Source organism: Salvelinus fontinalis, chromosome 5, assembly GCF_029448725.1.
Source record: "Salvelinus fontinalis isolate EN_2023a chromosome 5, ASM2944872v1, whole genome shotgun sequence".
In the NCBI taxonomy this organism is placed as follows: Eukaryota; Metazoa; Chordata; class Actinopteri; order Salmoniformes; family Salmonidae; genus Salvelinus; species Salvelinus fontinalis.
This window is the reverse complement of record NC_074669.1, coordinates 33,321,777-33,343,333: the sequence shown is the minus strand read 5'-3', so window position 1 is coordinate 33,343,333 and position 21,557 is coordinate 33,321,777. Positions and strand designations below refer to the sequence as shown.

Genomic DNA, 21,557 nt, shown 5'->3' with positions numbered 1-21,557 from the left:
AATGATATAACAGTAGCCAAGTCAGTTGAATTATTGAGAGCCAACTAAAATGGTATTGAAGAGAGATACACAAATTATTTTCAATCTTCAATGTTTGTCTCCCTTCATTCTTCTAACCATAACCTATCCAGGTCCAAAGGTTTTAGAGGGGACACTACACTTTGCTATGCAGAGCGAGTAGTCAATGTTTCATTATGTGAGTACCATAAATTACTACATTTTTGGTCACTTTACCTGGAAAATGCTGGGACACAGACCATCATAATACATTGTAAACAACTATCATGCTTTCATGTTTCACTACATGCTACATGAGGGAGACCCAGGGACGTGGGGCAACAGCCCCCACCCAGGGTTGGCCCCAGCGGGACACCACTGATCATTTTACAGTATTTTTAACCAAAGGCACCTGGGAACCCAAGCTCAACTAGCTATCCTGCTGCTCTGAGAGCAAAACTGTACTGTGTATAGGCATTTTTCACTCCAGAGACATTCCAAACGTGCCCCTGGTGACCGAATGTAATCCCATGTGCAGATCGGTGCGATAGCTCCTGTGGCCCTTGGGGATGGGCTGGGGGTTCATGGATGTGTTGGGTGAGACCGGGGGGCAACAGCCTACATTTGTATTTGGCCACTGGGGGGTCCACAGAGTCCTGGGCACATATCCACAAAGCATCTCAGAAAAGGTCTTAGGAATCGTGTTAAAAATAACTGCTAGCTCAGAGTAGGCTTAAGGATGTTAAGACGTAGGTTTAAGGATGTTAAGACGGATGTAAAATCAACTCCTTCAAGTTTATCTCAGCAGGTAATTAAGACAGTTTGAGGTACTGCAAAGAAAAGATAGTGATGACACTCGTTGACATTGTCCTAAATTGGGGAATAACCAATGGTGATGAGGCATGACCAGCTGTGAACTCCCCGACACGATCACTTTGCCTACTCTTAATTATTGCCTAACATGTTGACATGCATACCTTTTTATTAACCAATTCTGATGGTTGTTAATGAAAGCGGATTTTTTTGGAATAATTACCATTATATCAACACAATCGTCACTCCCATTTAACAGCTCTAAATCGCGTAGGCACAGTAGGCATCAAGCCTCTTGCCGATAATGTTGCATACAACGTTTGAAAAGTCAATCATTTTCATCTAACACAATCAAAGTTAACATAAGCCCTAGATGCCTTCAATTTCCAAACTTATAGGCATGCCCAATTTAGACATATATATATTTTTTTTACAACGTGATGTTGCGCTCCAAATGGATAACGTAGGTAATAAATAATCAAAAGAAAAACTCAGTTATTTATTAGCCTAGTGGTTACAAGTATTTAAGCATATCATGTCAAATAGGCCTTGTGAAATCAATGTCAAAAGCGCAAGAGTTGCATGTAGGTCTAGATTATTTATTGATGATCATATAGAAATATCAACACGTTCTTTTATCAACTCCAAAGCAATTGGTTGTGGCCCAGGAACCACTGACTAGTTGATTTATTTTTTTAATTATTGAGAAACCTGCTGGTAACTCTAAGCTCATGAGGTTCCCTAAATATTCCTAAATATCTGTCGACTTGGTGTGACTCTTATGACTAAAGAGGGTTCACGCATAGCTTTTATTTTGTCCCATAAGAGTTGGAGTAAAATGTCTCTATTTTCAGCACAATTATTTTATTCTGAGACGCTTTATGGATACGGGCCAAGCTTTCGCTCCAGAGACTATCTGATATAGGTGAGCTGGGGGTCCATAGGAATACGTGGGACGCACACACGCATACACACACATCCAGTTGATGTCAGAAGTTTACAAACACTTAGGCTAGAGTCATTAAAACTTGTTGTTCAACCACTCCACACATTTCTTGACACAAGTGATTTTTCCAACAATTGTTTACAGACAGATTATTTCAATTATAATTCACTGTTTCACAATTCCAGTGGGTCAGACGTTTACATACACTAAGTTGACTGTGCCTTTAAACAGCTTGGAAAATTCCAGAAAATTATGTCATGGCTTTGGAAGCATATGATAGGCTAATTGACATCATTTGAGTCAATTGGAGGTGTACCTGTGGATGTATTTCAAGGCCTACCTTTAAACTCAGTGCCTCTTTGCTTGACATCATGGGAAAATCAAAAGAAATCAGCCAAGACCTCCACAAGTCTGGTTCATACTTGGGAGCAATTTCCAAATGCCTAAATGTACCACGTTCATTTGTACAAACAATAGTACACAAGTATAAACACCATGGGACCACGCATCCGTCATACCGCTCAGGAAGGAGATGCGTTCTGTCTCCTAGAGATGAATGTACTTTGGTGCAAAAAGTGCAAATCAGTCCCAGAACAACAGCAAAGGACCTTGTACAAAATTACCTATATCCACAGTAAAACGAGTCCTATATTGACATAACTTGAAAGGCTGCTCAGCAAAGAAGAAGCCACTGCACCAAAACCACCATAAAAAAGCCAGACTACGGTTTGCAACTGCACATGGGGACAAAGATCGTACTTGTTGGAGAAATGTCCTCTGGTCTGATGAAACAAAAATAGAACTGTTTGGCCATAATGATCATCGTTATGTTTGGAGGAAAAAGGGGGATGCTTCCAAGCCGAAGAACACCATCCCAACCATGAAGCACGGGGGTAGCAGGATCATGCTGTGTGGGTGCTTTGCCGCAGGAGGGACTGGTGCACTTCATAAAATAGATTGCATCTTGAATATGGAAAATTATGTGGATATATTGAAGCAACATCAGTCAGGAAGTTAAAGCTTGGGTCTTCCAAATGTACAATGACCCCAAGCAAACTTCCAAAGTTGTGGCAAAATGGCTTAAGGACCACAAAGTCAAGGTATTGGAGTGGCCATCACAAAGACCTGACCTCAATCCCATAGAAAAATTGTGGGGCAGAATTGAAAAAGCATGTGTGAGGAAGGAGGCCTACAAACCTGACTCGGCTAAACCAGCTCTGTCAGGAGGAATGGGCCAAAATTCACGCAACTTATTGTGAGAAGCTTGTGGAAGGCTACCCAAAACATTTGGCCCAAGTTAAAGAATTTAAAGGCAATGCTACCAAATAGCAATTGAGTGTATATTAACTTCTGACCCACTGGGAAGGTGACGAAGAAAATTAAAGCTGAAATAAATCATTCTCTCTGCTATTATTCTGACATTTCACATTCTTAAAATAAAATGGTGATCATAACTGACCTAAAACAGGGAATTTTACTTGGATTAAATGTCAGGAATTATGAAAAACTGAGTTTAAATGTATTTGGCTAAGGTGTATGTAAACTTCCGACTTCAACTGTACATTCACTCTCATACACACAGTCGGACGTCCCCAGGCCAGATTGGCACCAGCTTTTAGTTTACATTGAAGATGTAGGGTAAGGTCACCATAAACATATAGAAAGCTTGCATCCCAAATGTCCTCCTATTCCCTATATAGTGCACTACTTTTGAGAAGGGTGTGTGTGTGTGTGTGTGTGTGTGTGTGTGTGTGTGTGTGTGTGTGTGTGTGTGTGTGTGTGTGTGTGTCTGTGCGTGTGTGTCTGTGCGTGTGTGTGTGTGTGTGTGTGTGTGTGTGTGTGTGTGTGTGTGTGTGTGTGTGTGTGTGTGTGTGTGTGTGTGTGTGTGTGTGTGTGTATGTTATGTAATCTTGTACTGGAGATGACAAGAGGGGGTTTAATTCAGCCTAAATTCCTCAACATCAAGTCAATGGAGAAGAGGGAGAGAGAGAGGGATGAAAGAATACGAGAGAAGCATTAAAGAGAGTGAGAGAGCGCAAGAGAGAGATAGAAAGAGAGGAGAGAGAGGTGCGGAGAGTGGGAGGGGGCTGTAGTGGATACAAGGAGGTCTTTATTATGGCTACATTTTTTCTTCATTACTCAACATGACTCACACTGTTTCTCCTGCCTGAAGGGGCTTGTTTGTGGGATCTTTGGGGAATGACATCAAATGTGCAGTCTTTAAATTAAATAGGTTACCTTACACCATGACAGTTCCAGTCTTGTAGAGCTTGAATGTTATCATGGTGCTGTCAGGGTTGTCTGTCTCTTTTACTTTCACCCATAGTGAGAGCAGACTGCTGAGCGCCATACATTGGCTGGTCAGTGAGAAAGATGAAATTTCTCACATCGCCGTTTTTGTACAGGTCTGTGAAAAGGGTTTCTAGCCTCCCCTTTAGTAGTTTCTGTTTAAAAGCTGTCCTTGTTGTGTCATTTTTTGGCCTCTGGAGGGTAGAGAATGGACCCAGCGCTGAGGGAACACATGGTGCCTGTGGGCTCTGCTGCTGCTGCTCTGTTGCTGCTGCACTGTTGCCATGGAAACCGTTTTAGTTTGTCTGCTTATGTTGCTAGCTTACTCTAATTTAGCTAAAAGAAATCTTAAAAAATAGTGAAAAATCTTTACAAACACAAAAAGAAAAGATATGTTTAAGGTTAGAGTGCGTGCTGCTTTTTGGTTTATTCACTCAGTTTGGTCATTTGATGTAGTTATAGTAACTGCACTTGCTAGGTTTGTTCTAGCTCAATTTTTAGCTTGCTGGCTAGGTTTTTGATGTGTATCTAGTTAAGGAGAGTAAAAACTCCTTCATTTGAGGAGCAATGTAAAAAAATATATATATTCCGATTGAATAGAGTTGTTGTTTATCATATCTTGTTTGGAATTATTTTTAGATTGGAGATGTTCATCTCATTTTAAAAAGAGATAAATCAGGGGCACATGCTGAGCATGTCTGTAGCGCTCTCTCTCTCGACAGAACATATGGCTGTAGTACAGAGCTAATACACAGGATCTGGTGAGAACTCACAAAGAGCAGTGTGTAAGAAAACATCTCATGGACTGTGAATCTGAGACTTGCTACACTGAGATAAATTAGAAGCAAACGTATTTTGGTTGTGGGGAACTGAACAGGTTATGTTAAAGGATGACCTTCATACAAACCTCCAGTCACATACTGCACTGTATGCACCATAGAGCTGCATGGGTAGCTATTCAGCATCTCAAAGATAAGAGATGAGCTCTCTAGTAGCCTAGTATGCACCTACCTGTAATGTTAAAGGGGAAGCCATGCCACAGTCTTAAAGGGATGCTGTTGTTTTTATTTTCTTGCAGAATCCCGAAGTTTCTTGGACAGTAGTATGAACCAAACTCCAGTCTCGTCGAATGGAGAGCTTTTCTGCTCGGAAGTGTCCTTCACTCCTGCCACCTGTCAGAGAATGTTCGGATCCATGCACTCTGTATCGTCAAGGAGCACCCTCCCACACACAAACAGGTACTGTCTTTCTTTCACACTGCAGTGTTTTTGTGTGTGTGTTTACTGTAGCTACATTTTGTCACGCCTGCTCCCGCTCTCCCTCTCTGGCGCTCAAGGATGCCAGGCTGCCCATCATTACGCACACCTGTCAACATCATTACCCGCATCAGCGCTTCATTGGACTCACCTGGACTCCGTCACTTTGTTGATTGCCCCTTCTATATCTGTCTGTTCCTCAGTTTGATCCCTGTGTCCGCATTATTGTTGTCATGTTTCCCTTGTTCAGATGCTGTCCTTGTTTGTTTCATGTCCGTTTATGCATTAAATATTCACTCTCAGTACTTGCTTCTCGTCTCCCAGCTGCTGTCCTTACACATTTGTGCTTATACTTGATCATCCCCTTCTCTCTCTCTCTCTCTCCTCAGCCAAACCCCACCTCCGGTGTGGCTGGACAGGACTCCTATGTCCCTGTCCTCTCCATTCCTCCCCTCTTCCTCTCTTTCTCCCCTCAGCCTCCTCAATGCGCACAGATCTCCCCTGGGGGCCCAGAGGGACCAGAGCCAGGGTGAGAGCCGGGGTGAGAGGAACCAGGGTGCCCAAAGCCAGGGGGATTTAGTCTCTCTGATGCTGGGGAATGGACATATTGGTCTGGAGGACAGCCTGTTGGAAGCTGTGGAGGGGCTGGGGGGCCTGGATCTAGGCCTGGGGCTTGGAGAGGGTGGACTGACAGGACTGCTACCCGTGCTGCCTGAGAAGAGGGTACCAGTGCTGGCTGGGTCCCGGTCCCCCTCTCTCAGTGGATTATCCAGCCCCCACAGTGGTAGTAGTCTCAGCATCCCCTTCCCCTCAGCCATGACTCCAGCCTCTTTCAGGGGACTCAGCCCTGGTGGTGGTGGAGCCCCTTTGTCTGGATCAGGTACACATGCACACAGACACACACACAGGCAGACACACACACACCATCATTCCTGTTCCCCAAAAAACTCTAAGGCATCCCGCTACGATTACTACCGACCTGTAATAATGAAGTGCTTTGAAAGGCTGGTCATCGCACACATCAATTCCATCATCCCAGACACCTTCAACCCACTCCAATTTGCATACCTCCCCAACAGATCCACAGATGACGCATTCTCTATTCCACTCCACACTGCCCTCTTCAACCTGATCACCAACGACTGACTATGAGACATTCTACAGGGAGGAAGTCAGAGACCTAGCAGTGTGGTGCCAGGACAACAGTCTCTCCCTCAACTTCAGCAAGACCAAGGAGCTGACTACAGAAAACAAGGGAGGGTGCACACCCCCATCCACATCGATTGGGCCATAGTGGAGAGGGTCCAGAGATTCAAGTTCCTTGGTGTCCACATCACTAAGGACTTAACATGGTCCTCTCACACCACAACAGTTGTGAAGTAGACATGATTTGGCATAGCCCCTCAGATCCTTAGGAACTTATAGCTGCAGCATTGAGAGCATCCTGACTGGCTGTATCACCGTCTGGTATGACAACTGCACCGCCCTTGAACAAAAGGCCCTACAGAGGGTGATATGGACGGCCCAGCACGTCACTCGGGGTGAGCTCTCAGTCAATCCAAGATGTACATGCCAGGCAGTGTCTGTGAAAGACCAGCAAAATTGCTAAAGACTACAGCCATGCTGCTGTCCGGCAGGCGGTACCGGTGCATCAAGGCTCAGACCAACAGACTCCTAAACAGCTTCTATCCCCTGGCTATAAGACTGTTAAATGGCTAACAACTCCTGCTCTCCCTCTCCCACAGACTACCCACACTGACTCTATGCCCATCCACAGGACTCCACCCGCTCAGACATACACACCTTCACTGTCTTACTTACACACACGGTGGTGTGGTGGTGGGCATTGCTTAAACTCACTTCTTAATCCCGATTGATACTTATCAAAGTAGTGTATTGGAGGTGTGTGCCGTATCAATTAATAGGGCTGATGGAACCGATTGGAATGTTTATATTAAAATGCAGATCAAGTATTATTTCTTCACATTTTAGAAACAGCAAAATACACACGGCAGTAGGCCTATGTGTGAATGTTGCAAAATGCAATTTGCGGGAAAAGACTGTTCCGAAATGCGTACCTCACATGCAAGCGATTTCGTGGACAGAGATGGAAATATCAGTTAGAAAAGGGGGGATTTAAAGATGCAACAACTACCATGGGTTGCTAATATGATTAGGATACAGCCTTTGGCTGCTAGACAATGGAAGAAAACTGAAAGAAAACCAATAGAACAGGAGAATGTATAAAGAGTTAGTCTTTATAAAAAATAATTGCCCCCACAAAAGGTGGGAATTTGTCAATAGGCTACTTTGATGCAAGGTAAGACAGGCCTCAACATATGAAGGATTCAAACAGTTAAGGAACAGGAAAAATATCGCAACGCTAATTATAGGCCTAACCGTCTTGGTCACAGCTCCTCCAAAGTGTTCTTGTGGGAAAGGCTCAGAAGGTGTATGCCGCTTTTTCTCTTCATCTCTGTTAACACTGCTATCCTTTGGGCATAGGAGTTGTGCCCAGAGGCATACCCACAACAGTTCAACAAATTATGAAAGACAGAATCACAAAGCCATATTGAGTTCGCAAGGGAACAACCATGTTGGTTTGATCGGCGGTGTGGTTCTCAAGAGATCAAGGACCTTGAGGATTTAAAGACTCCCATACTTCTTGAGCAGTTCAAAAATTGCCTTCACGAAAGGGTTGCAACCTACAGTCATGAGCACAAGGATCTCACTCTTGAGAAAGCTGCAGTTCTTGCAGATGAGTTTGTGTTGACACATAAAACTACATTCACAAACAAGCACCCAGTAGTTATCCCTATGCAATCCAGAGAAGTCACCTCCTACAGCAAGGTTTTCCGTCCATTTGTACAGTGCCCAAAGATAATATATACCACCCTGCATACCACTGCTGGCTTGCTTCTGAAGCTAAGCAGGGTTGGTCCTGGTCAGTCCCTGGATGGGAGACCAGATGCTGCTGGAAGTGGTATTAGAGGGCCAGTAGGAGGCACTCTTTCCTCTGGTCTAATAAAATATCCCAATGCCCCAGGGCAGTGATTGTGTGTAGGGTGCCGTCTTTCGGATGGGATGTTAAACGGGTGTCCTGACTCTCTGAGGTCATTAAAGATCCCATGGCACTTATCATAAGAGTAGGGGTGTTAACCCCGGTGTCCTGGCTAAATTCCCAATCTGGCCCTCAAACCATCATGGTCACCTAATAATCCCCAGTTTACAATTGGCTCATTCATCCCCCTCCTCTCCCCTGTAACTATTCCCCAGGTCGTTGCTGCAAATGAGAACGTGTTCTCAGTCAACTTACCTGGTAAAATAAAAAATAAATAAAAAATAAAGATCGGCAGAAAATTGCTTTTTCGTATCCACCTGGAGTGAGAAAGGACACATTGTCTCTCAGTGTCCTAAGTTGAAACAGAAAAATGAGAGAGAGAAAATGACAGTTCTTCTTGTGGGAGGACATTATTAAAAGCATTGCCACTCTGCAGAAACACAAACCCGTCTCAAATAAAAGGTTCACCTACATCTGATCCAAAACCTTGTTTAAGAGATACCCAAGAGATACCTCTTATGGATCCCTTTGCGTGCCAATCCCTTTAGCGGGATCGATTAGACAACATCCAGTGAAATTTCAGCTCCGCAAATTTAAAAACAGAAATACTCATAATAAAGATTCGCAAAACATACATGTGTAATACATCAAAATAAAGCTTAACTTCTTGTTAATCCAGCCACAGTGTCAGATTTCAAAAAGGCTTTACCTCGAAAGCAGACCATGCGATTATCTGAGGACAGCACCCAGCATACAAACACATGAAAATCATATTTCAACCAGCCAGGTGCGACACAAAAGTCAGAAATAACGAAATAATTCATGCCATACCTTTGAAGATCTTCTTATGTTGGCACTCCAAAATGTCCTAGAAACATCACAAATGGTCCTTGTGTTCGATAAATTCCTTCTTTATAACGCCAAAATAGCCATTTATTTGGCGCGTTTGATTCAGAAATACACCGGTTCCAACTCGCTCAACATGACTACAAAGTATCTAACAAGTTACCTGTAAACTTGGTCCAAACATTTCAAACAACAATCCTAATCCAACCTTAGGTATCCTAAAACGTAAATAATCGATAAAATTTAAGACGGAATATACTGTGTTCAGTAGCGGATAAAAACAACGTGAAGCGTGTCCAGGTCGTGCGCAACAAACAATAGAGTCCACTTGGCTTGACACTTAGAAAGAACAGACGTACTTCATTTCTCAAAATAAAAACATCAACCAATTTCTAAAGACTATTGACATCTAGTGGACGCCATAGGAACTACAACCAGGTTCCTCATAAATATAGTTTCCCATAGAAAACTAATTGAAAACAAAGTGACCTCAATTTTTTTCCCCCTGAATGGTTTGTCCTGTGTTTCGCCTGCCAAATAAGTTATGTTATACTCACAGACATTATTTTAACAGTCTTAGAAACTTCAGAGTGTTTTCTATCTAAATCTACCACCAATGATATGCATATCCTAGCTTCTGGGCCTGAGTAACAGGCGGTTTATTTTGGGCACGCTTTTCTTCCGGACGTGAAAATAGTGCCCCCTAGCCCAAAGAGGATTTATTAAAACCTCTTTGGGCTAGGTGTGCCGCTAGCGTCCCACCTTGACAACATCCGGTAAAATTGCAGAGCGCAAAATTCTAAATACAAAAATCGTAATATTAAACATTCATGAAAATACAAGTGTCTTACATCGTTTAAAAGCGTAACTTCTTGTTAATCTAACCGCGTTGTCAGATTTCAAAAAGGCTTTATGGTGAAAGCATACCATGTGATTATCTGAGGACAGCTCTCCGCATACACCAGCGTTAAAAACATTTTTCAAACAGGCAGAGGCGTCACAAAAATCAGAAATAGGAATAAAATAAATCACTTAACTTTGAAGATCTTTCTCTGTTTGCAATCCCAAGGGTCCCAGCTACACAGTTAAATAAATAAATAAAATAACAATAGCAATAACAAAGGCGCCACCATGCACACATCAACCCACCACTTATGCTGCTGCCATAATGTTTAATATTATTATTATTTTTAGCTTCCTACCAGTCACTTTCGCCTAATCACTGCCTACATGTACATATCCACTTCAAATACTCCACTATCCCTCCCTATTGTACATTTGGTGCTGGTACTGACCCTGTATATACAGTAGCTGACATTTATCTGACATGTAGTTTTTCTTTCCTCACTTATTTGGTGTGTTTTTGTTTTTGTTATTGTTGTATAGTTTATTACTTATAATATTTTGATACTCAATATTGCACTGTTGGGTAGGGCTTGCAAGTTAAGCATTTCACTGTACTTGTGCATGTGAAAAATGAAACCTCATTACACAGTCTGTCCCATGTTGTAAACATGTATAGACAGCTATACGTTGACTCTCACCCGTATATACAAAGACAATGGCTGTGTCTCAAAAATATGTTTATATGCCATAGTGCTCTATTTCTCCCTTTCTCTCTCTTCACACCAAGTGGTTGTCTCTGTCTGTGTGTTGTGTTGCAGACCTGTTTTCCAGTAAGCAGGACAATGTGAAGTTTGTTCAGGACACTTCCAAATTCTGGTACAAGCCTGACATCTCCAGAGATCAAGGTAAATATTGTTTCCGGATATTAGACGGGTGCTGCAAGATCTCTTTCTCTCTTTGTGTGTGTGTGTGTGTGTGTGTGTGTGTGTGTGTGTGTGTGTGTGTGTGTGTGTGTGTGTGTGTGTGTGTGTGTGTGTGTGTGTGTGTGTGTGTGTTGGCTTGGATATTTTTTTTTCACACTGTGCTTTCCAGCACAGTTCCAGACATTATGATAGATGTGCATTACACATTGTGCAACCAGGCCAGAGCAGTACAGTTCGGCTTGTCTCAGTAGTCTGAAAAGGGCATCACAGTCGTTACTGACTATGACATGACTTTGTTTTTTGACTCCTGTGGTGCTCTGTAGCCATCGGTGTGCTGAAGGACAGAGAACCTGGATCCTTCATCGTCAGGGACAGTCACTCGTTCCGCGGAGCCTACGGTTTGGCTATGAAGGTGGCCACACCCCCTCCCTCTGTCCTGACACAGAGCAAGAAAGGTGGGTGTGATAGGCTACAAATTACTGCGTTTCAAATGGCATGCTATTCCCTATAAAGTGCACTTCATTTGACCAGGGCCCTGTGGGAATAGGATGCCATTTGGGACGCCGCCTCAGAGAAGTCCATAAGTTCCAACATGGTCTCATTAGAATATGTCATAACATTTTACCATTGTGGTTATATGTCACTTCTGACTTACTTCTAATGAGATATTTCTGTCAGTCCAGGGTGGTGTAGGGTGAAGTTGCCGCTAGATGCTGATCTTGTGTCATTTTAGCATTTTTTTCCACAAATTGTTAAAGTTAGGATTAGGGGAGGGGAAGCTGATCCTAGATCTGTACCTAGGGCACTTGCCATTTCCCCAATCCTCTCTGATGTCACTTCCTATCTCCATAGTGGGTGGCGACCTTTCCAATGAACTGGTTAGGCACTTCCTGATTGAGTGCACACAGAAAGGGGTGCAGCTTAAGGGCTGTCCCAATGAACCCTACTTTGGTGAGGACATATTCCTGTGTGTTGTGCTATGTGCCTATGTATGTGTGTTCTGTTCTTTTGTGGTGTTTTGTGTTGTGTTGTGTTCTATGCATATGTGTACTGTGTGTACTGAAGTAATACAATGTATTCCTCTGGTGGACATACTCAGTAGTGCATCTAAAAGGGTCCACAAAATCTGGTCCCAAAAATATTTTGGGTTGACCAATGACTAGATGGAAAGGTATATTGAAGCATCTGAGACAGTGTTTTCTGTTCCTCACAGGAAGTCTGACTGCGTTGGTCTGTCAACATTCCATTACCCCTTTGGCCCTGCCCTGTAAACTCATCATCCCCGAAAGAGGTAAGAATGTGTGTGTGTGCCTTTCCTTGTGTTTTTATAAATACAATTATATCAGTTCCCACTAAACTTCCCTTTTCTTCCTGTGTTGTCAAACCCTCTGGAAGAGACAAGTGATCCATCAACACAGTCAGTAACCAACTCTGCTGCTGAGCTACTCAAACAGGGAGCAGGTACTTTATAGTCTCAGCTCTCCTCTTCTCTGACATTGTGTGTGTGTGTGTGTGTGTGTGTGTGTGTGTGTGTGTGTGTGTGTGTGTGTGTGTGTGTGTGTGTGTGTGTGTGTGTGTGTGTGTGTGTGTGTGTGTGTGTGTGTGTGTGTGTGTGTGAACTTTCATTGTGTAACATGTATGCTTCTCCGTGTAGTTCATGGGCTCAGTAGAGCTGCAGTCTCTGACTGGGTACCAGTCTGTATGTGTGTTACAGTGTATAACGTGTGTGTGTGTTACAATGTGTAACTGGTGTGTGTCTCTCTCCCTAGCTTGCAGTGTGTGGTTCTTGGGCTCAGTAGAGCTGGAGTCTTTGACAGGGTACCAGGCTGTGCAAAAGGCAGCCAGTCTGACTCTGGCCATGGATCCTCCTCCAACCTCCACTGTGGTTAATTTCAAAGTCTCAACACAGGGCATCACTCTCACCGACAATCAGAGGAAGTGAGTCATACACACACTTGTATGATCACACATGCACGCGGCATGCCATGCATTCATGTGAGCACACACATACATACACACACACACACACACACACACACACACACACACACACACACACACACACACACACACACACACACACACACACACACACACACACACACACACACACTTGAGCATGCATGCGTATGCATGCACACACATATAATATAAAGAACCTCCTACAAAATAAGGGTATGGTATTGTTCCCTGGGGAACAAAAATATCGAAATACAGATAATGTACCTTCAGAGGTACACATAATGATATCACATGTTATTGTTCGTTACCCTTTTGGTACATGTGCGGATAAAGAGTATGAGGGTCCTTTTTTGTCCCCAATATTTTGAATATTAAGATTACAATCATCACACTCTAGTTCTCGACGTACGTTGAAGGTACATTCCTGTTTCCCAATACATTGCAGAAAAGCAATGTATTGAAGGAAGGTACATATTTGTACCCACCATAAGGCGCAATGATTAATTTATGACACCTAAAAGGAAATAACGGCTCTGTCACTGGGGTGGTACACTAAAAAGGCACATTTGTACCGTCTTCATTATCATAAGTGGTGTAAAACACTTAAGTAGTTTTTGGGGGTATCTGTACTTTACTATTTATAATTTTGTCAACTTTTACTTTTACTACACTACATTCCAAAAGAAAATAATGTCCTTTTAACTCAAATCAAATGTTATTGGTCACATTGTAACGGGTGTCCTCCTCCTCTTCAGACGAAGAGGAGGAGTAGGGATTTGACCAAAACGCAGCGTTTGTATATGACATAATGAAATTTATTAAATAAAAGACGAAACACGAAGAACACTTGAAAAGATTACAAAATAACAAAACGAAAAACGTAGACAGACCTGAACTCTGAGAACTTACATGTAACACGAAGAACGCACGAACAGGTACAGACTACAACAAACGAACTAACGAACAAACAAACCGAAACTGTCCCGTGTGGTGCATAGACACAGACACGGAAGACAATCACCCACAAACAAACAGTGTGAAACGCCTACCTTTATATGGTTCTCAATCAGAGGAAAACGTCAAACACCTGTCCCTGATTGAGAACCATATAAGGCTAATTACACCTGACCTAAACATGGAAACACAAAACATAGAATGCCCACCCCAACTCACGCCCTGACCAACTAAACACATACAAAATAAACAGAAAACAGGTCAGGAAGGTGACACACATACACGTGTTTAGCAGATGTTATTGCAGGATTAGCAAAATGCTTGAACTCCATACATTTTCCCTGACACCCAAAAGTACTCATTACATTTTGAATGCTTAGCAGGACAGGAAAAATTGTCAAATTCTTGCACTTATCAAGAGAACATCCCTTATGCCTCTGATCTGGCAGACTCACTAAACACAAATGCTTTGTTGTAAATATGTCCGAGTTGGAGCGTGCCCCTGGCTCTCCCAGAAAAAAAAGAAAATGGTGCCGTCTGGTTTGCTTAAAATGAAGTATTTGAAATGATTTATACTTTTACTTTTGATACTTAAGGAAATTTTAGCAATTACATTTACTTTTGATACATAAGTATATTTAAAACCAAATACTTTTAGTATTTTACTGGGTGACTTTCACTTTTACTTGTCATTTTCTATGAAAGTATCTTTACTTTTATTCAAGTATGACAATTGGGTACTTTTTCCACCACTGATTATCATATTTCCTTGTAGTTCCCCCATGGGTTCAAGTCTGAGCTCTTGCTGGGCCACTCAAAGACATTCAGAGACTTGTCCCGAAGCCACTTCTGCGTTGTCTTAGCTGTGTGCTTAGGGTTGAAGTCCTGTTGGAAGGTGAACTTTCGCCACAGTCTGAGGTCCTGAGAGCTCTGGAGCAGGTTTCCATAAAGGATCTCTCTGTACTTTGCTCTGTTCATCTTCCTTTGATCCTTACTAGTCTCCCAGTCCCTGCTCCTGAAAAACATCTCCACAGCATGATGCTGCCAACCCCATGCTTCTGGTTCTGTTTTTCTCCAGACGTGACGCTTGGTATTCAGGCCAAAGAGTTAAATCTTGGTTTCATCAGACCAGAGAATCCTGTTTCACATGGTCTGAGAGTCTTTAAGTGCCTTTTGGCAAACTCCAAGCGGGCTGTCATGTGCCTTTTACTGAGGAGTTTCTTCTGTTTGGCCACTCCACCATAAAGGCCTGATTGATGGAGTGCTGCAGAAATGATTGTCCTTCTGGAATGTTCTCCCATCTCCACAGAGGAACTCTGGAGCTCTGTCAGAGTGACCATTGGGTTCTTGGTCACCTCCCTGGCCGTGGCCCTTCTCCCCCGATTGCTCAGTTTGGCCGGGCGGCCAGCTCTAGGAAGAGTCTTGGTGGTTCCAATCTTATTCCATTTAAGAATGATTGCACCCATTGTGTTCTTGGGGACCTTCAATGCTGCAGACATTTTTTGGTACCCTTCCCCAGATCTGTGCCTCAACACAATCCTGTCTCTGAGCTCTACAGACAATTCCTTTGACCTCATGGCTAGTTTCTTTCTCTGACAATCAATGTCAACTGTGGGACCTTCTATAGACAGGTGTGTGCCTTTCCAAATCATGTCCAATCAATTGAATTTCCCACAGGTGGTCTCCAATCAAGTTGTAGAAACATCTCAAGAATGATTTAATGGAAACAGGGTACACCTGAGCTCAATTTTGAATCTCATAGCAAAGGGTCTGAATACTTATGTAAATAAGGTATTTCAATTTTTAATACATTCGCAAAAAAAATCTTAAAACCTGTTTTCACTTTTCATTATGGGCTATTTTTATTTATTCCATTTTAGAATAAGGCTGTAACGTAGCAAAATGTCGAAAAAGTCAATGGGTCTGAATACTTTCCAAATGCAATGTATCTCATGAGGCCTTATTGTGAGGCCTAATTTTACCCTAATACAGTATGCCACAGAGACTTTGAATACCGTATGTGAAAATGTAAATGTGACTAACTTTCCAGTTGTATGTATTGCATGTAATATATTGTGTTGTGATTATGTATTTGTATGCTGGTGTCACAACAGGAATTTCCATGGAAAATGTAAGTATTTCGTATTGTATCTGAGGTATGAACTGGGGTAGAATTATGCACCTGTAACTAAAGGTTCAAAGGACTACCTTACATGGTACCACCCCATTACAAGCGTTGGTACACCTTTAGGAACATGCTTTCCTCCTCGCTACCCCAACCCCGGCCAACAGCTCCGCACCCCTCGCAGCTACTTGCCCGAGCCTCCCCAGCTTCTCCTTCACCCAAATCCAGATTGCAGATGTTCTGAAAGAGCTGCTAAACCTGGACCTGTACAAATCAGCTGGACTAGATAATCTGGACCCTCTCTTTCTAAAATGATCCGCCGCCATTGTTGCAACCCCTATTACCAGTCTGTTCAACCTCTCTTTAGTTTCGTCCGAGATCCCTAAAGATTGGACCTATATCCATCCTGCCCTGCCTTTCTAAAGTCTTTGAAAGCCAAGTTAATAAACAGATCACTGACCATTTCGAATCCCACTGTACCTTCTCCGCTGTGCAATCCGGTTTCCGACCTGGTCATGGGTGCACTTCAGCCACGCTCAAGGTACTAAACGATGTCATAACCGCCATGGATAAAAGACAGTACTGTGCAGCTGTCTTCATCGACCTGGCCAAGGCTTTCGACTCCGTACACCGTATTCTTATCGGCAGACTCAATAGCCTTGGTTTCTGAAATGACTGCCTCGCCTGGCTCACCAACTACTTCGCAGACAGAGTTCAGTGTGTAAAATCGGAGGGCCTGTTGTCCAGACCTCTGGCAGTCTCCATGGGGGTACCACAGGGTTCAATTCTCGGGCCGACTCTTTTCTCTGTATATATCAACGATGTCGCTCTTGCTGCTGGTGATTCCCTGATCCACCTCTACGCAGATGACACCATTCTGTATACATCTGGCCCTTCTTTGGACACTGTGTTAACTAACCTCCAAACAAGCTTCAATGCCATACAACACTCCTTCTGTGGCCTCCAACTGCTCTTAAACGTTAGCTAAACCAAATGCATGCTTTTCAACCGTTCACTGCCCGCACCAGCCCGCCCGACTAGCATCACTACTCTGGACGGTTCTGACCTGGTATACGTGGACAACTACAAATACCTAGATGTCTGGCTAGACTGTAAACTCTCCTTCCAGACTCATATCAAACATCTCCATTCCAAAATCAAATCGATAATCGGCTTCCTATTTCGCAACAAAGCCTCCTTCACTCACGCCGCCAAACTTACCCTAGTAAGACTGACTATCCTACCGATCCTCGACTTCGGCGATGTCACCTACAAAATAGCTTTCAACACTCTACTCAGCAAATTGGACGTAGTCTATCACAGTGCCATCCGTTTTGTTACCAAAGCGCCTTATACCACCCACCACTGCGACCTGTATGCTCTATTCGGCTGGCCCTCGCTACATATTCGTCGCCAGACCCACTGGCTCCGGGTCATCTATAAGTCTATGCTAAGTAAAGCTCCGCCTTATCTCAGCATACTGGTCACGATAACAACACCCACCCGTAGCACGCGCTCCAGCAGGTATATCTCACTGGTCATCCCCAAAGCCAACACGTCATTTGGCCGCCTTTCCTTCCAGTTCTCTGCTGCCAGTGACTGGAAAGAATTGCAAAAATCGCTGAAGCTGGAGACTTACATTTCCCTCACCAACTTTAAACATCAGCTATCTCAGCAACTAACCGATCGCTGCAGCTGTACATAGTCCGTCTGTAAATAGCCCACCCAATCAATCTACCTACCTCATCCCCATATTGTTATTATTTACTTTGCTGCTCTTTTGCACACCAATATCACTACTTACACACCATCATCTGATCATCATCATCTGCTCATCTTTCACTCCAGTGTTAATCTGCTAAGTTGTAATTACTTGCTACTATGGCCTATTTATTGCCTTACTACCTCATGCCATTTGCACACACTGTATATAGACTTTCTTTTTCTCTATTGTGGTTTTGACTGTATGCTTGTTTATTCCATGTGTAACTCTGTGTTGTTGTTTGTGTCGCACTGCTTTGCTTTATCTTGGCCAGGTCGCAGTTGTAAATGAGAACTTGTTCTCAACTAGCTTACCTGGTTAAATAAAGGTTAAATAAACAATTTAAAAATAAAATATGGAAACCTTTTTTCCAACAGTATAGTTACGACAGATATTGTATACCTACACTACAACGTACTCACCCCTCACTGTCTCTCTCTGTCTGTAGGCTGTTCTTCAGGAGACACTACACCGTCAATACCGTCATTTTCTGTGCCCTTGACCCACAGGACCGCAAGTGAGTACTGTGCACTCCTGTGTGGGTGTGGGTGTCTCAGATAATCATACATGGTAACTAACTATTCTCTCATCAAAAGGTGGACAAGAGATGGCTGCTCCTCTGCTAAGTAAGTCATTCCCCCACTTCAGCTCCTGTCATTATTTTTCTCTCTCTTACTCACTGTCTTTCTCTCTGTCTTCCTCTCGATCCCCCTTTCTCATTGTGTTTCACAATTTGTCTTTCTATCTTTACATATCTCTCTCTATCCCACAGAGAGATTTAACTTGTCTTTTCTGAAGTATTTGCTGAATAGCAACAGAAAATGTTTCGCAATGAAAACAATACTTTATTTTTTGAAAAATTCAGGTAGGTCCCTCTCCATTTTGGCCCATATGTTTCTGTTGTATTCCTAGTGAATATGACCCTCGATTCTCCTGTTTGGCTGTTGAAGCTGAAGGCTTACTGAGCTTCTCTGCTGTTTCTCCTCCTGTCAGGATCTTTGGTTTTGTGGCGAGGAAGTCGATGAGTGGGACGGAGAATGTGTGTCACCTGTTTGCTGAACACGACCCCGAACAACCTGCCAGTGCCATCGTCAACTTCGTCTCCAAGGTGATGATTGGATCACTGAAGAAATAAGAAATGGACACACACACAGACACACACCACACACACACACACATACACACACTCACACACACACAGCACCACACACATACAGTTTGTCCTGCTGGTACATACTGCACTTAAATGCCGATGTAGAGAAGACTAATGTGTTGCATTATGGCAAACTACCAGCAGAGGGCAGCACAGTAGCAACATCTTTACCCTGCCACCAGGGGTGTAGGGTGACATTTCCCTTAGACGCTGGTCAGTTTTTGCATTTCCCCCACTTATGGTTAAGATTAGGTGAGGGGAAATGTGAACTGATCAAAGATCTGTTCCTAGAGGAAACTTGACCCTGAAGTGCATCGAGGACTTAACCTTCTCAAGAAAACCAATGCTTATATTAATGAAGTCTGCTTATCAGATGAGGCTGATGGGCAGAGATCATTGTAATGGCTGGAATGTACGGTATCAAACACATGGTTACAATGGTCCCGCCCTCATATATTGACGCCCACCAACCACCACTGATATTTATGTATATGATCTGGATGTCATTGTAAAGGGAGGGAATCTGTCATGTATGTTAGTGTTTTTAGGACATTTTTTCAACAACTTTATTTGTTTAACTGTAATCTATATGATATTACCCTATAATCACACGGCATTACTAGTCTGGCTTTACCTGCCAAGCCGAGTAAAAGGCTTTCAACAATGAAAAGGGTCACTTTCAATCACTTCAGCCAATCCTTTTTCTCATATCATCAGTGAAACATAGGATACTCTACAATCCAGTGCTTGACTTGGGCCGGAACACACCAATATAAACTGTACCGGCACCTAAAATGAGTAGCGACACCCAAAAGGATTTCAGTCAAGCACTGCTACAATCGACTGGGTTTGTTTAGCATCAACTTAATAGTTAAGCCCCACCATGGAGTAGCACCATATCATAGAGTTTAAGATTAAAGCTAGAGCACTGATGTCTTAGACAAATCAGACCACACTGATCGGTTCAAATTAGCGAGTATATGACAACAGAGTATCGTCTGCTATTTTTTTTGTCATCTCCTGACAATACTACATGTTGAATCGTCTCCGTTCGTCGACACCCAGCAGGCATCTTCTGCGTACAGCACACGTTTGTTACATTAGACAAAAGCGTATATCTGGTGTCCCTTTCAACAGATATTAACAGATTTTAAAAGATGTGGTTTTATACATTGGCTGAAATATTTATAATGGATGTGCGTATGTTTTTAAAAATACTTATATCTTTGAAAACATAATTGTCTGTATATTTAACATTATACATTATGTTTGAAAGATGAATAACTCGGAGGAGACATGAAACAGTGCAACATGTTGTTGTAAGGAGTACTATGATTACTGTCTTGTTCTTGACAATGGCATGGTGTAGCACTGGTAACTGTGTGAGGAAATGTGGGTCCCAAATGGCATATGTAGTGCACTGCAGTAGTGTACCTCTGGTCAAATGTAGTGCACCACATTGGAAATAAGCTCCCATTTGGGATGTACCTGAAGTCTCTTCCTCGTCGTATTGTTGGAGAGTCGATGGACTCAGGGAACTGTTTTCCATACTCACATGTTTCTGTGATCCATGTCTCCTACTTCTGTGTTTTCTAGCCCAAGAGCATAACTTGAGTACTCTATTGCACATGAGGTTGGTGGCACCTTTTAATTGGGGATGACGGGCTACTGGTAATGGCTGGAGTGGAATTGTATCAAATACATCAAACACATGGTTTCCATGTGTTTGATGCCATTCTGTTTACTTCATTCCAGCCATTACCGCAAGGCTGTCCTCCCCTCAGCAGCCTCCACTGCTCCATTGTACGAATTTGTAAATTCATGTTACTTCACTCACATATGGAAAATAGAAAAACAATAACTCATATATTACATTCCTACTTTTGTCATTTAGGCTACAGCCACATAGATATGTTGTGTCCAAAACTTCCGGATTGAGCAAATGCTTTTTCATTATCCGTTGATGATTGTCAGACAAACACTGCACAAAGTGTCTTGTCTTTTTACATATGTAACTTGTCCTAAGATAGTTTCATTGAGTTAAACTTTTGATGGACAAAAACAGAAAACTGATGAATGCATATACGGTTTCATCTGCATTCATGCATCTCTGTGTGGCCGCAGCCATATGAAAATGTCAATTTGAGTATTTTTCCCAGTAGATGGCACAGATCAATCACAAAATAAACAAATGTAGGATGTTGTTTGTGTGTGTGTGGTACAGTATTTCTATAACTGTCGGTGCGTGGGTCTTTGACTTAGCCTTCAGGAGACGAATGCCAGTCCGACCAATTCTGCTATTTTGTGTTTCCTCCCTCGTTTCCTATGACCGAAAAGAACTTCTTGGACATCAGAACAGCAATCACTAACCTCGATTTTGATAATGATTTCCACTTCAACGAGTCGGCAGCGCAAGACATACTACTCACCCGGACCAGCCCTTAATCCCTGAGATTCGGGAAAAGAGAAAGTGAGGCCGACATGTGGGCACCCTGACGAAACTACATAAATAAACCACCTCCACCCTCTGTTCTATTGGCGAATGTACAATCACTGGAGAAAAAAATGGACGAGTTCCGTTGGAGACTATCCTATCAACGGGACATGAAGAACTGTAATACCTT

The 21,557-nt window shown here is 42.8% G+C and overlaps 1 protein-coding gene across 1 annotated transcript in view; it reads left to right on the top strand.

The window, feature by feature from the left end:
• The window catches only part of LOC129856074 (tensin-3-like), a 104,576-nt gene extending 83,440 nt beyond the window's left edge, over positions 1–21,136 (top strand). Inside the window, exons 6-16 of the mRNA XM_055924199.1 lie at positions 5,124–5,283; positions 5,691–6,181; positions 10,873–10,959; positions 11,301–11,432; positions 11,830–11,928; positions 12,191–12,268; positions 12,373–12,438; positions 12,747–12,915; positions 18,229–18,297; positions 18,377–18,406; positions 18,774–21,136. Of these exons, the coding sequence (XP_055780174.1) occupies positions 5,124–5,283; positions 5,691–6,181; positions 10,873–10,959; positions 11,301–11,432; positions 11,830–11,928; positions 12,191–12,268; positions 12,373–12,438; positions 12,747–12,915; positions 18,229–18,297; positions 18,377–18,406; positions 18,774–18,915 (1,523 nt within the window). The 3' untranslated portion in view covers positions 18,916–21,136. The remainder of the gene's footprint in view (positions 1–5,123; positions 5,284–5,690; positions 6,182–10,872; positions 10,960–11,300; positions 11,433–11,829; positions 11,929–12,190; positions 12,269–12,372; positions 12,439–12,746; positions 12,916–18,228; positions 18,298–18,376; positions 18,407–18,773) is intronic.
• The last annotated feature ends 421 nt before the right edge of the window (positions 21,137–21,557 follow it).